The sequence below is a fragment of the Ylistrum balloti genome, unplaced genomic scaffold (assembly GCF_031769215.1).
Source record: "Ylistrum balloti isolate Yb309-2 unplaced genomic scaffold, AGI_CSIRO_Ybal_v1 Utg370742, whole genome shotgun sequence".
Lineage (NCBI taxonomy): Eukaryota > Metazoa > Mollusca > Bivalvia > Pectinida > Pectinidae > Ylistrum > Ylistrum balloti.
Window position 1 is genome coordinate 281,623 of NW_026782437.1, and position 15,120 is coordinate 296,742.

Here is a 15,120-nt window from a genome sequence, read left to right on the forward strand (position 1 = left end):
TTTTTCGGGTTTATCAACCCCTCTTAACAATCAGGGTCATTTTGAGGCAGGGTCTTGTATAAGCTGGTAGATACCTCACTGAACACAATATAGAAGGCCTGTCACATGCTATTCAGAAAAATTAAGGTAAAGTTTCTTGCCCAAAGACACAGCCATGATGGCACAGGGCGGTAAGTTTTTCAGTTTTGTGAGTATCACAAATTATCATGGTTAAAAGAGTTTAACCACATTCCTTGGATATTCATCGGAGGTTAGTTAACCAACCCTTAAATTGCCTGAGGTATTGTGGCCACAAACTGATTTTCAGTCATTCATCTTATATCCAGTAGTAAATGCTTGCCTGGCAATAAATCCTGTTGTTAGACTTAATTACATAGTTGTGACATTATCCAGTGATAAACTCACTCCAAAATAGAATTATTAAAATTGATTTGACTATGAGTTCTACCCCTGGAAAATCTCTTCTTTGAAGATAGCATTGAAACTAATCAGGTCTTGACATTCCATATCCTGTTACAAAAATGCTGGGCATGAATAGACTAACACACCCATGCTTCAAGGATTTGCCAGAGGGTCTGGTTCTGCATCTAAGGGCATACTCGCCAAGTCAATAACAATGTAGGGGTAGAGATTTCTACTCACAACTATATGTAACTACCAGGCTATGAGAAAGGGATACACTTATGATACTAGGGTACCATGACTACTTAAGCTGGTAAGTTAGTCCTGATAAAATGTCTTGACAGTATTTTTTAAATTTAGTTGTTGCAAGTTTACATACCCTGTATTGTTGTTAAAGGTTTACATGAAGCAGCATCTGCCCTACAGAAGGAAGCTAATTTACCGGTGTTCTCATCAACTCCACAACTTCACTCCACAAGTCCTCATTTCTTCTCTACACCCCATCACACGCCAAAATTGGTAAGTAATTTTCTCCTATCGTTGCATAAAAATATTGTAAAATAACATAACTCCTTCTCTGCTTCCTATACATGGTCAAGGAATATTAGAAGTGTAATTTAGGCTGGCATGCTACCAAATTGAAATAACTTCAACCTTGACCTACTTTAAAGGCCACATTGAATATGACTTACAGGCCCTTTTTGTCTCTTGGTTCCTTTAATCTTGCAAGAATTGTATTCTGGAAGACACCATTATATTATTGTAAGAGGGACTGGCCTGAATAAGGATTGACAAAAGATCAACATAGATCACTGATTGAAAAAAACTGTATAGGAAATTATTCAAATTTTTTCAAGTTCAGGATTATTTTTAATTCAAGGATTTGGTTTTCAGCTGTTCATAAATTTCAATCTTTATAGGGTCGACCGATTTGCCCGCCAAACAACCAATCAGCATCCAACAGTCAGGTCACCCAGCCAATCAGTATCAACACGTCCTATGGTCAGACAGAGAATGGGTCTACTTCTGGAAGCAGTGCGGCAGCCACATCAGGACACATACGTTTTACCATAGGAAGGCCTTCCCATCCCTCCCCCTCAAATATAACATACAGCAAGGTAGGTAATGCCGGTGGTAAGACGGGCCCTGTGTTAATCTCCAGTACTGCTGGAGCAGGGATCACTCTGGAGCAACAGGAGACATTGGAAATCATAAACATACTATATCCCCTACATTATTTATATGCAAGTGTGTTTTGATTTGGCAGAAAACTGCATCTAGTACCTTACTGTATAGAGTTAAGGCTCTTTTGCATCACTAATCCAAGACATATTTTTCATAAAACTTATAATTATAATATACTTGTCAGGACTTCTTAGGACAAAAGAGTTACACTCATCACCTGTCCACTATAAATAGGGTTATTGTCCTTAACTAACTTTTTACACTGGCTGTGATGGGAGGATTGCTTGTAATACCTAGCCCCGTTCTGTGTTACTTTGTTGATGAAATTTGGAACATTTTTATCTCAAATAATAACAATTGATGTTAGAACTTCAGTAGGTTTGTATACAACATTGAGATAGTAATACCTGTAACCCTGGTAAAATACTAGTAATATACCACTCGGCTAGAGAGAACTTCTCTTTAGCTCGATTGGTTGAGCGTCAGACTAGTAAGCCAGGGGTCCCGGTTCGATTCCTAGCGGAGGGATTGAGATGAAAAATAACCTCTGTTACATACCTGCAACCTTTGGTAAACATGTTTCATTAAACAACTGCCTCTGATCTTCTGTTCTGTTCATGTTAATTTCATTCTTTCCTACGTGAGCTAATTTTGTAAAGTTTTAGCAGTTTTAAAACTGTCCTATTACTGCATTTGCTTCCATCTGATTTGTAGCTACAATCTACACGATGTCGATTTAACCGGGAAAAAGAGGGAGGCCTTGGAAGTCCAGCTCTACGAAACCGAGGCAACGTCGGCAAAGCAACTGGGGAATTTGAGAATAGTTTGGATAAGATTGTGACAGAATATTTGCGGAAACAACATGCCTTATGTCGAAACCCTGTCTCTACTTGTCCCCAGATGTCCTTATTTCAGTAAGTTTAGTCATCAATTGATTCAATGTGTAGCATTCTGTTCCCTCATATATTCAAGCTGTTTCCAGTATGTAACTGTACTAAATTTGGCAAGGTTATTAGGAACAAAATCTTACATCAAAATTTCATGGAAAATTTTTATTTCAGTTTTGTCACTATTAAGCTTCAATATATTATATTTTCATGTCTTTTCTAAGATAAGATATAATTCTAGACCAGAAAAAATTAATCTTGTTTTTCAAAAAGAAAATAAAAAAAACCCTTTGAATATCTTCTTTGGTGTGCATTCAAGCTCTGTAGAAATTCACTGTCGATTTCCAATAAGTATGCTCAGTTATGAATGCTGTATATTTGTTACTATAGGCCACACAGATGTCCAGAACCACGAGGGAAGAGGAGTGCGCCAGCCAATTTCACTTCTCGATACTTCAACAGCCAGGTAGGATTTTATAAAACACATTTCTCTATTGCCTACTGATATGAAGTAAATCTTTATAACATCCAGCTATATTTAGTAAATAATTATTTTCTAGTGTCAAGCTGATTTGGAATTTATTTCAAAGCATCCACTAATGAAGTTAAACTCATAGCAAACTAATAGGTGTATGGTTGTTGGATTAGCTAATATTTCAATAAATTTTCTCCTGTCACACAAATCAGATGTTTGGATTTAATGTAACAATGATTTACATGAATATTCACACAGAAATATAATTGTCCTTGTTCAGAGGCATTCGAAAACACAGTTAGCATAAGACAAATAAATGCTCTGTATTCAATATAAAATTATTGAAGCAACTGGGAAAATGAAAGAATTTAACTCTGGTTTCATTATTCTCCAGTGATTTATCGAACACATGTTGACCCAAGTTTTCATCACCACCTTGTGTCATTGATTTAGGATATAACTAGACATAATCTTTACAGTGTTATTTATAATTGTGTATTCATTAAGGTTATCATAGTAAACTTGTTATTAGTGAATGATGACACACCACATATCTGTATTGGTAAAGTAATCTATACCATTTTAACATTACCAGTACATGCTATGTAGAGCAGCAACACTTTAATTGTTCCATTTAATAGCACAGTATTCCATACAATAGAGTTATCAGGGGACACATGTGAAATTGGTGTTGAACAGCACAAAGGGGGAGGGGGGAGGTTAGTAAGAGAGTTATCACTATTGAATACAGGAAATCGATAATGGGGGTCATACTAGAAGGAGCAGAAAATTGAAAACAGACTGAGTTTAAAATTTCAAAAGGGCTAAACATATTTGCATATGATTTACTGTAGTCAGCTTTTTCCCAAAATCAGCTGATTAATTGAATCGTGTTCATTAATCTCCCAGGACCAATCAAATATATTGTTTACTTGAAAATTGCAATTGATAGATGGTGTACCATTTGGGTCTATTGGCAGACCTGCGGCCATACCTTTATTAGTAAAGCTGTGCCCATAAATTCGTACAAAGTGTTTGTTACGGGTGCATGTAATGATAATAGAGGTTGTAATTTGACACAACTTTTGTAATGCCGTTATTTATTCTGAAATGGAAACTTCTCGTATTTTCAGATACAGCCAAGATTTGGGGGATTAGAAGGTGCTAGTGCAAATCATAAATTCATCTACAGCAGGTACAGATTTTGAAGTTTCGTTAGATGAATCAATCCTTTACATATTGGTATATATTTCTGTGTTTTCCCAGGGAAATATTTACACCTGTAAAACCACTGTTCTGCATATTGTTCACAATGTCCATCTATCTGATATGTTTTTTTTTCATATCTAAATAATGTTTGAAATAAATTCCTTCCATCTTTTTCAATATTTTCCTTGTTTTCATTATCAAATTTATTATTGCTGGATTTCATTTTGATATTTACTTCAACTTCTTGTTATGAAAAAAAAATTACATGTTACTAAAGCTGATATTGTTGTTTGAGACTGAAAGTGTGATATTGATTTTTCACATACAATCTTTCCTTTTGAACAGATTCCGACCCATAAAAACTTTTAAAGATGGTGAAGATAATTTAGGCTTCACCTGTTGTGCTTTTTTGGTAAGTAAATATTGTGAGTTCATGAAAAATTGCCATATCATACCAGGCTTTTATGCTGTCCCTTCCCCCTCCGCCGAAACAAATCAGAAATGAGAAATTTTCTATTTTTGTTACTTATCTGTATGGACTACCATGGAGTTATTTTCTTGAATTTTTACAGCCAACACAACAGCATTTGATATTGGGTACCTACACTGGAGATCTCAAGTTATTCAACGTGGTGTCTGATGAGGTACGTGATTGTCAGTATTTGGCACGATATGGTAACATGTATTTTCAGAATTACAAACAGATTTTCTTTTGGTAGACTCGGAACACATTTTGTAACTTGCATCATCTTTTTTTTACTGCTCTACCATAATATTTGTTTGTGTTATGTACGTGTGCGAAATGCTGTTTGTGAAAACAATTTATTTGACAAAAACAGTGTGATTAAAGATTCAAAAATTAAAATAAAAATCATATATTGATAGTGTTTTTGCTGTTTTGAACAATTTTTGTTGTGTTGTAAGATGTAACCAGAATTAACTATGAATATATTTCAGGAGCCAGTCAGTTTTAGTGCTCACATGTCACCTATAACCAACTGCCAACCCTCAAGAGTAAGTCATTACAGCACTGATTAATGAAGGTTAACCTTCTGGAACACCTGGTCGTAACGTTGTCATTTTTAACGGTTCTCTGTGTAAATTTTTCCCGGAATTTTAACTTGTTGGTATGATCTTGTTTTGATAAAACTTTTTATGATTGTCCTGTAAAAGCGTCCTCCAACTTATTGCCCTGTAATTATCCCACCATAAAACTTATTGTCCTGTAATAGCCCACCACAAAACTTATTCTGTGATAAGCCCATCACAAATTTGAGTCAGAGTTGATCTATTGCAGGTTATATACAGTAAGATCTGTCACATGACTTTTTTTTATTTTGTCTTCAGGATGGGAAACTGATCTTGACTTCTTTTGAGGTGGAGTGGGAAAGCATGCATGGTTCATGTCTGTGGAGCTATGGGGATATCCTTGACAGCAAGTAGGTCACTGTGAGGCATGCTGGGTAAAAATATTACTGGTAGTCTGTAATACACAGATTTGGATGAAAATTCAGTGGTTAGAAAAGATTTGTAAATATGGTGAAATATGATGTGTAGGGTCAGCTTTAGCTATGTGGGGTTCATTAAATTGGCAAAGGTTGGTTTTTTCTGTTGGTTGTTGATTTGATGCAGTTTAGTTTGATATTGGGTGGAGGCAGAGAGGGCTTGGTGTAGGGGTGGATTTGTGGTGTGGAGGCTGAAAGAGAGGTGGTGTGAGACTGAAAGGGGGGTGTGGATTTGTGGTGTGGAGGCTGAGAGGGGTTGAGTGTAGGGGTGGATTTGTGGTGTGGAGGCAGAGAGGGCTTGGTGTAGGGGTGGATTTGTGGTGTGGAGGCTGAAAGGGGTTGAGTGTAGGGGTGGATTTGTGGTGTGGAGACTGAAAGGGGTTGAGTGTAGGACAAATTTGTGGTGTGGAGGCTGAAAGGGGTTGAGTGTAGGACAAATTTGTGGTGTGGAGACTGAAAGGGGTTGAGTGTAGAGAAGGGGTGGATTTGTGGTGAAGGAGGCAGAGAGGGCTTGGTGTGGGACAGAGGGTTTGTGGTGTGGAGGCTGAAAGGTTGAGTGTAGGGGTGGATTTGTGGTGAAGAGAGGCAGAGAGGGCTTGGTGAAGGGGTGGATTTGTGGTGAAGAGGCAGAGAAGGGGTTGAGTGTAGGGACAGATTTGTGGTGTGGAGGCTGAAAGGACAGATTTGTGGTGAAGAGACAGAGAAGGTTGAGTGAGGGACAGATTTGTGGTGAAGAGACAGAGAAGGTTGAGTGAGGGACAGATTTGTGGTGGAGAGACAGAGAAGGTTGAGTAAGGGACAGATTTGTGGTGAAGAGGCAGAGAAGGTTGAGTGAGGGACAGATTTGTGGTGAAGAGGCAGAGAAGGTTGAGTGAGGGACAGATTTGTGGTGAAGAGGCAGAGAAGGTTGAGTGAGGGACAGATTTGTGGTGAAGAGACAGAGAAGGTTGAGTGAGGGACAGATTTGTGGTGAAGAGGCAGAGAAGGTTGAGTGAGGGACAGATTTGTGGTGAAGAGACAGAGAAGGTTGAGTGAGGGACAGATTTGTGGTGAAGAGACAGAGAAGGTTGAGTGAGGGACAGATTTGTGGTGAAGAGACAGAGAGGGTTGAGTGAGGGACAGATTTGTGGTGAAGAGACAGAGAAGGTTGAGTGAGGGACAGATTTGTGGTGAAGAGACAGAGAAGGTTGAGTGAGGGACAGATTTGTGGTGAAGAGACAGAGAAGGTTGAGTGAGGGACAGATTTGTGGTGAAGAGACAGAGAAGGTTGAGATAGATCTTGGTTTTGATTTTGTGTTATGGAGGTTGATTTGAAGCTTTTTGTTGCAGATATTCATTTGAAGATAACTATGTAGAGTTCAGTAAACACATCGAAGACAGAATTATTGGCACCAGGGACGACACAGCACATGTAAGTCAAAAATCACATTCATAACAACAACAGTGGAGAGGACAATATGTTAGCATACTCATTGAATGGTGTAGACATTTTCTCTTTGGCAAGTCCTAAAAATCAAGAAGTTGCGAGTGCAAGAGGTAAAATTATGATGATGAACTTGCTCAGATAAAAAATTATTACCTTGATCTGGTTTGAATATCAAGTCTGACTGACTTGACATGGAATTTTGTGTTAGATTTAAATCATGTACACAGAATCAGAGTGAAATTCCATTTAAACCTACAGAGGGCCTTGGTTGTGTTCCTCTTATGACACCTCATTCTGTCCATAGGAAAGTTGTCCAAGTCTGCTTAGCTTGCCCCACACATGTGAAAATGGCATTTTCAGATACAAAAATAAAGAAATCCTGACTATGAGTTTTGAAATCTTTTCACATTAAGAATGTTATTTTCCACTCAGGTTTACCTTTAAGTGTAAATCTGTAGTAAGTACTAGCCCTGTATAACAATGATGAAAATGACCTTTAACCCTTCAGATTTTATTTAATTATCATGACCTTGTTAAGTTGCCTGTTATAAATCTTTTTTCGACAGCCTATGCTGTTTTTGGATCTCGTTAAAATTATATAATTACCTCAACCTCATTTCCACAGATTTATGATGTGACCACAGGCCGTCAGCTGCTGAAACTGTACGACTCCAACAAGGCCAACAACTACCAGCTAAATAGGGCGACCTTTAACCCAACTGATGACATGGTGCTCAATGATGGAGTATTATGGGATGTGCGATCAGGGAAGTCCATTCACAAATTTGACAAATTTAACCAGTTTGTGAGTGGAGTGTTCCATCCGATGGGATTAGAAATCATCATCAACTCCGAAGTTGTATCCTTTATTAGCTGTTCTTGGTTAAAATTTAAACGTGTGCACACATTTTGACACTGACATTTTGACACTGAGTAAATACTTGTTCTCTATCTGATACGGAATTTCATCTATTTTAGTTTTAACACATCCTGTATTTTATATTAAAACTAACAAGAGCATTCCTGTCCTATCCCCAAGAAGGACATTAGAATTCATATTCTAAAACCTTAAGACTAACAATGATTACACCAGTGTGTGTTAAACTGTGGCTAAAATGTTAGAAGACCAGTCAGGAAACTTTCAAAAAGCATGTTATTGTTGAGGGAGTCTTTTTTCGACTACTTTAGAGAAGGCATAAAAAAAAATCCAGAAAGATAAATATTTATTAAAAATCATAATTTCCTGACTTTTGGTAATAAAAAATTCAGTGTGTTTCAAGCTTCTGGCAGAACTGCAAAAAATTTATATTAGATGAAATTTTGTTTTTCTGTCCAGATTTTACTTGAAATTGATAAAAGATGTTAGCTAGCAGGAAGGAGTAAATCAGTTGATGGAGGATTTTATAGTTTTGCAGAATTTATCCTTGACCGTTGTTTTAGTGGGATATCAGGACCTATCACTTACTACACACTGTTCCCTCCCTCGACCAGTGTCAGATCCACTTCAATCATAATGGCAACATTATGTATGGTGAGTTATATATACAGTGTCATCATGTACAGTTAATTATTAGATACTGCGGCGTCTGGCATCTGTCAACTTTTACCATACAATGCAACTTTCCTGAAAGACTGAACAAATTTTAATCAAATTTGGTCAGAAGCATCCTTGGGGAAAGTAAGAGAAGTATATAATTAAGTGCAGTTTAGATTTGTGACATTCAAACAGTGATATAACAGGTAAAGAAAAGAAAACCATTGAATTTAAAAAGTTTATAACAAATGAAGAATTTATGATGAAGGAACATAAAAGAATTAGATATGTTTTGTGAAAGAGACAATGTTATCTATCTAATTCATGATTTTCTGGTACAGCTATTCAAATTGATCAAGAACCTGATGCAGCGGAGGAGAAAGTGAGGAGTCCATATGGATCAACATTTCGAACTTTTGATTCCAAGGACTACAGCTCTATAGGTAACTAATAAACCTCAGGAAAAATCTATTAATCAGATCGAAAGATATACAAAAAATGTCAATCTCATCTCAGAAGAATTTTCTTATCTGAGACAATTGAAAAAGGTATTTCTGATAAACTTGAAACCTTGGCTTTTAACCAAATACAAAAAAACATACGGAGATTTTTCTCAAGACTTAGATGTTCCCTTCAAATGTTTCCCGATAAGTTATTTAGCTACAGCTGAACCTTGTTATCTAGAACTCAGAGAATTCATGGGGAGACTTCAAGATAACCGAGTAATCGATGGAAGTGAGTTCAAATGTTTTGTGTAAAGTAAGGAAGGGACCGAGAAATGTTTTGAATTAAAAAGGGGTCTTCAGGTTATACAAAGTTTGACTGTATACATTTATTCTTTAATATCCAGAGGTGATTTAGGAGATATTGAAGCTAATGTATGATTACAGTCTCAATTTGATATCTACCCTTAGTTACATTGATATCACCCATTACTTTTCCACAGCTACTATTGATGTCAAATCCGGCAGCATCGCGGATTTGTGCTGTGACAAAGCAGATTGCTTCCTGGCTGTTGTTGAGGTATGTCATTCTGATGTGAAAAGAAGTTAGAGGATAGTCTTTCTTTTTTATAGAAATACTCATTTCTGGATGGCATTTTTATCATCAAGAGTCCAAAGTTCATTGATTCCAAACCTCATAGTGCTAACACTTCACTGATATTTGAAATGAGATGTGATGTCATAGCTGTCAGTTATAAAAAGAGACCTTGTTGAAAATCACACTTTGACTAAAACAATGTATTGTAAACAGTAAAATAAAAGAAAAAGACAAAAAACATAGGAAAATAGTCCCTCCTGTGTACTACTTTGAAAATAGTCCCTCCTGTGTACTACTTTGAAAATAGTCCCTCCTGTGTACTACTTTGAAAATAGTCCTTTCTGTGTACTACTTTTCATTACCTTCTTAAAAGGTACTGATTTCCTGGCTTAGCCTGCGTGTGGCCAAAAAAAAAACTGAACATTTATAAGCAGCCGTCTTCATTATTTCGTATTTGACTTAGACTCTATTTTAAAACATGGCTGATTGCATCATGGTTTCTATAACATTATTTTTATACCACCAATTGTAATGTAGCAAGAAAGCTTTTATACCATGTGGTTTCCATGGTATCACAAATCATTTGTTTAAAATCTCATGAATTACTACAACAAATGTTTAAAATCTCATGAATAACTAGACAAATATCTAACAGTGTGTCCATGAAAATATATTGTACATGAAATTGATCCATGATGCTTTTTCTGATAATTTAATACCAATTTTCGTTGGTTTGACAGGAAAATCATATATAGGGCTTAGATCTGCATCATAACTGTATACATAGTGACCTTAGCCAATTGTAGAAAACTGTTAAATCAATGAACAGTGCTCTGTCGTAATCTTGTAGTAATTCTGTGTCTCTTTACTCTGTATCACAGAACCAGGACTTCACCGATGAGACAGCAACAAAAGAGAGCGTGTGCAAGCTGTACGAAATTGGTAAATTACGTGATGCAGAAGACGACCAGCCAGAGGAGGAGGAAGACGATGGGATGGAGGAAGATGACGATGATGATGAAGATGATATCCTAAATATGGACGATTCTCTGGATGATTCCAATGACTCTTTTGATGGTGAAGGAGATGGTATGATAATTAATTGCACTAATATGTTATTTAGAGGATTCATGTTGTTTGTGATTTCCCCACAAACATAAGACTTAGATTTCATCCCTCCATAAACTGATGTTTAGATTTGGCCTGCATCTGAGAATCCGTAAGTCCACCATTCATGATCTTACAACTGAAGTGCCCCAAGCAGATTTGGTTTTCAAATGGTTCTGAAATTCAATATGGCTGTTGGCAGCCATCTCAAATTTGATATTGACATACTTTAGGTTGAATTATTTTGAAGTTCATGATAAGACTTGAATGATGAAATGGGTAATGGATAAATATCTTGGTTTAAGGAGGGACAGTATGTAGTCATCACCGTAATTTTTCATGTGCATCCATGTGTATAAAGATTGTGTACAGGATCATTCATCAACCCCTACTCAGATTTAGTTTTTATTCACACCATAACATCACACCATCAAGTTGTACATCAGATTAGTTTTTGAAAGCCATTTGTCAAGGTTTGAGGTCAAAGGTCATATTCGACCTCTGTCTAAATAAAAACATTTGTGTACAAGATATTGCATGAACCCCTCAACAGATTGATTTCTTATTTATATTTCACAATGTTGGGTTTTCTTTTGCAGATGATGATGGTGATGATAATGGTGAAAATGATGACGATGATGATGATGATGAAGATATTTCAATATCAGATGTTGATGACGAGGATGATCTTGACGATGATATTCTCTTTCAGTTAGTGTGATGTTAAGTTCGGCACTGAAGAATGTGATATTGCGACTGAGACTATACAGAACTTAGATCTGTAAAAAAAAAATGGCTTTTAATATATTTTTAATTGTAACACTGTCTTTTGTCATATCCAAGGTAGAATGCTTATGTTGTGTATAGGTACTGGTATTATGTCATAATTTTAGTCTGTTAAATAGCTCGGAGTCTCTTAATTTGAAATATAGAACATGCAACTTAAATGTCTTAATTCAGTTTCTGTTACGTATTATTACCTTCTTATATTTCTTTTGCCATTTCTTTCTTTTTTCATTTTTCTGTTTTTCTCTTCAGCTGATTTTATCTGCCTGACAATTTGATATATTTTACATTTGGTTTGGGTTCTCCAATTTTGTGCATTAATTAGTTTAATTATGAATAAATTGGTCGACCATTTGAAACACTATTTAGGTCTATTTATTGAGGAGCTTGAAGTATTGATGAATTAAATGATGATCTTGGAAATGATATTGAAGTGCTAATTTAAATTGTATTATTTAAATGTCAGTAATATCGTCCTTTTGACCTTTTCTCCAAGGAGGAAATGTTTTACAATGTCAACTGTACACTTAAATGTCAAAATATTCCTGTGTAGGTATTTTTAATTTTACTTAACTCGAAAAACATTAATTTAGTTACAGTGTAAAATGGTTGGTTCACAGCGAATATATTTTAAGTGTAAACATCCTTACCCTCACTCATCCTATGTACATATTCTTAATTTGACACTAATAATCTAGTCTTGTGTCAAATATTGATGTATCATATCATATTAATCTTGATTTTTGTGGGTTTGAATGTTTTTCTGTTAAATTTATGAAAAATAACCCCGATGAATTTAAAATATTATATGTTTTGTGAATTAATGGATTAAATACTCTGTGTTCATCACTTTGTGTGGATGTTTTTGTTGTCTTGTTATCAGTAATAGATTTATGTGGAAATTCTGTTGTCAAATTTAAGGAAATAAGGCGATAAACAATATATTTTGTGTGGAAGTTCTGATGTTATCTACTGTTCTGTAGATGTTTTCTGTGTATCGTGAATTAGTGATGGGTATTTAATGTAACTCATATTTTGATGTAAGATTGTAGATGTTGTGAGTGACGTGTATTTGATGGAAATGTTTATGTTGGTTTTGCCTGTCATACTGATAAAGCTACCATTAGTGACAATATGGAGAGCCGGAATTATTCTGTTGTTTAAAGGTAAAAAGAAAGTGAATTGAAAGTGTTTTGTCTGTCCTGGTTACATGTACAGGTTCTACCCTCATCCTCAATACAATGAGTCAATAATTAGTGTACATGTGACAGACAAGTTTGTCCCGGTGCCTGGTATACATATAATGTCCCTTATTTACTGAACCAACATATTAAAGGCACCACATCTAAGATGAAGATGCCCTATAGTAACCAAGTAGTCTGTTTGTCTGCCTCTCTCAGGTTTTTTTTCTGTTTCAGCAAAATATCTCAAGTTCTTTTGGGCCAGTTGCATTAAAACTTTACTTGATACTTATAAGGAAGTGCTACAGGGGCAGAGATGTTCAAGTCTTGAGGTCAAAGGTCAAGGCCTGTAAATACTATGAATACTGCAAAATGTTATCTTCAGTTCTGTTCGATGATTAAACTCTGACTTTTTCTATTTGCTTCACAAGAAGTGATAACTCTGACTTCTTTTCCAGATTTGAAATATTTCACAGATAAATATTTTAAGTAATTTTATTGGTAAATATTTTGTTGTGCCATAATGGGACATAATTAGTTGAAATGAAATGAGTATTCCTTAGACTGCAGGTCAAAGGTGAAGGTCAAATTTTAAATATTTATTTATAAAGTAATTAAGAAATTGATAACAATGTAAGACCCCGGTTTGGAATATTCAGACTTTCCTGTTGTGTGTCTGTACTCGATTTTCCCTTTTAGATGACTTTGAATGTCTTCTACTTCTCCAAATCACTTGTTAATGACAAACTCCTTTATAAGAGCCACATCCTTTATAATGACAACTGACAGTATATAATGAAACAAATCCAATTGTAAGGATATTTTTCTGAAACAAGAAACTTTTACGCTGTTTCAACATTTAATGTAAAATAAAGATACTAATGTATACTATCATATTGAAAGGAATTTTGATGTCTAAATCAATGTTGACATATTTGTCAGTAAACCTATTACTATTGAAAAGTATTCTTAAATGAATTATCTACAGTCTGTATAAGATATGAGATATGTAAGTCACTGAAAGAACCGAAAGAGTGTTTTATAAATCATTGAATTATAAATCCATCATAAATTTGGAAGTCTGGAATTTATCAATTTTAATTTCTCAGTTAAGATCCATGCTTCCATCTTGTATGTCTACATGGTTGTAAAAAGAAATGCAAGTGGATAACACCAATTAATAAAAAATTCAGATAAATAGTAGAGCCAAGAAAGAAACTACATCATAAAGCTGTTTCATCCTTCTAGGACTTGCCAGTGATGCTAAGGTCCTAACTGTTCAACCGATGAGGTGACTGAGGAAAATCCATTGAGAAAAAAAATGTCTGAATCAGATTGAGAGGTGTACTAGCCACATATTTCAGTAAATTTCATAATTTTCATATACCTGATAATTTCAGAAAAACTTTGGGTACATGTGTATATGGCACATGCCTTCATCAATCTGGACACATCAACCAATGTTTTCCTTCCTTTATATCAGTGTATGTTTCCCTAATTTTTTTTTTTAATAACACACAGTTGATAATTAGTCCTCTTGTATATAGATTGAAGTCACTGTATTTGTAAATAGGTATCACTGCCACAGTATTAAAGGTAATCAATGTTATTAAAAATGTATATATTTATTTTAATTAAAAATGATTTAAACTTTATTCTGTGTTATATTTTGCTATTATACATAAAATCTGTTATTGTTTTGATGGATTTATATAATTTTTTTTTTTTTTAATGCAAAGAAATTTGTTTAATTCATAAGACCACACTGCCACACGACATGCAATTTTACCTCACTTGCTCAAGAGGAATTTTAGCTTATTATGGCACTGTGTTTATCTTTATTTATCTTCTGAAAAAATCACGAGGTAAAGGATCCTAATATCAAAATAAAGGGCTGCCATGTTTGTTCAAATGAATGACCTTGGCCCAACTTTCAAAGTCACAGAAGTCAAATGTGTTAAAATCATTTATTACTTCTCAATAACAAAGAAACCCAGAATTTTGATTTGGATTTGGGCCTGTAGCATGCTGGGATAAAGGATTCCAAGTTTGTTCAAATAAATTATATTGACCCATTTCAATATCACAAAGGTCAAATTTGTTGAATGTTTCAAACAGCTTCTTATAACCAAGATGCTCTGACCTTTGATATATGCATTAAGCTGAATAACCTTGATTTAATTTTTAGAAGGCTATGTGGATTAAATGTGTTGAAACTTTTCGTGAAATATTGTCTCAAAATCCAAGAGGCAGAGGGTCATGATTTTCAGCCAGTAACATACTGAGATGGACTTTGTAGTTTTTACCAAAATTGGCTTTCAAAGCATTCAAGCTGCACAACAGTTTAATTATACAGGCCCATTGGGCCTTCCTGTTTGAAAA

General features: G+C 35.2%; 1 protein-coding gene across 1 annotated transcript in view; it reads left to right on the forward strand.

Annotated features, from left to right (window-relative positions):
* Positions 1-14,393, forward strand: part of LOC132557973 (DDB1- and CUL4-associated factor 1-like) — a 29,555-nt gene extending 15,162 nt beyond the window's left edge. Inside the window, exons 22-37 of the mRNA XM_060222503.1 lie at positions 800-921; positions 1,323-1,520; positions 2,302-2,501; positions 2,865-2,940; positions 4,083-4,144; positions 4,504-4,570; positions 4,731-4,802; positions 5,116-5,172; positions 5,506-5,597; positions 6,993-7,074; positions 7,715-7,948; positions 8,530-8,620; positions 8,965-9,066; positions 9,570-9,646; positions 10,546-10,753; positions 11,371-14,393. Of these exons, the coding sequence (XP_060078486.1) occupies positions 800-921; positions 1,323-1,520; positions 2,302-2,501; positions 2,865-2,940; positions 4,083-4,144; positions 4,504-4,570; positions 4,731-4,802; positions 5,116-5,172; positions 5,506-5,597; positions 6,993-7,074; positions 7,715-7,948; positions 8,530-8,620; positions 8,965-9,066; positions 9,570-9,646; positions 10,546-10,753; positions 11,371-11,492 (1,862 nt within the window). The 3' untranslated portion in view covers positions 11,493-14,393. The remainder of the gene's footprint in view (positions 1-799; positions 922-1,322; positions 1,521-2,301; positions 2,502-2,864; positions 2,941-4,082; positions 4,145-4,503; positions 4,571-4,730; positions 4,803-5,115; positions 5,173-5,505; positions 5,598-6,992; positions 7,075-7,714; positions 7,949-8,529; positions 8,621-8,964; positions 9,067-9,569; positions 9,647-10,545; positions 10,754-11,370) is intronic.
* Positions 14,394-15,120: the final 727 nt, after the last annotated feature.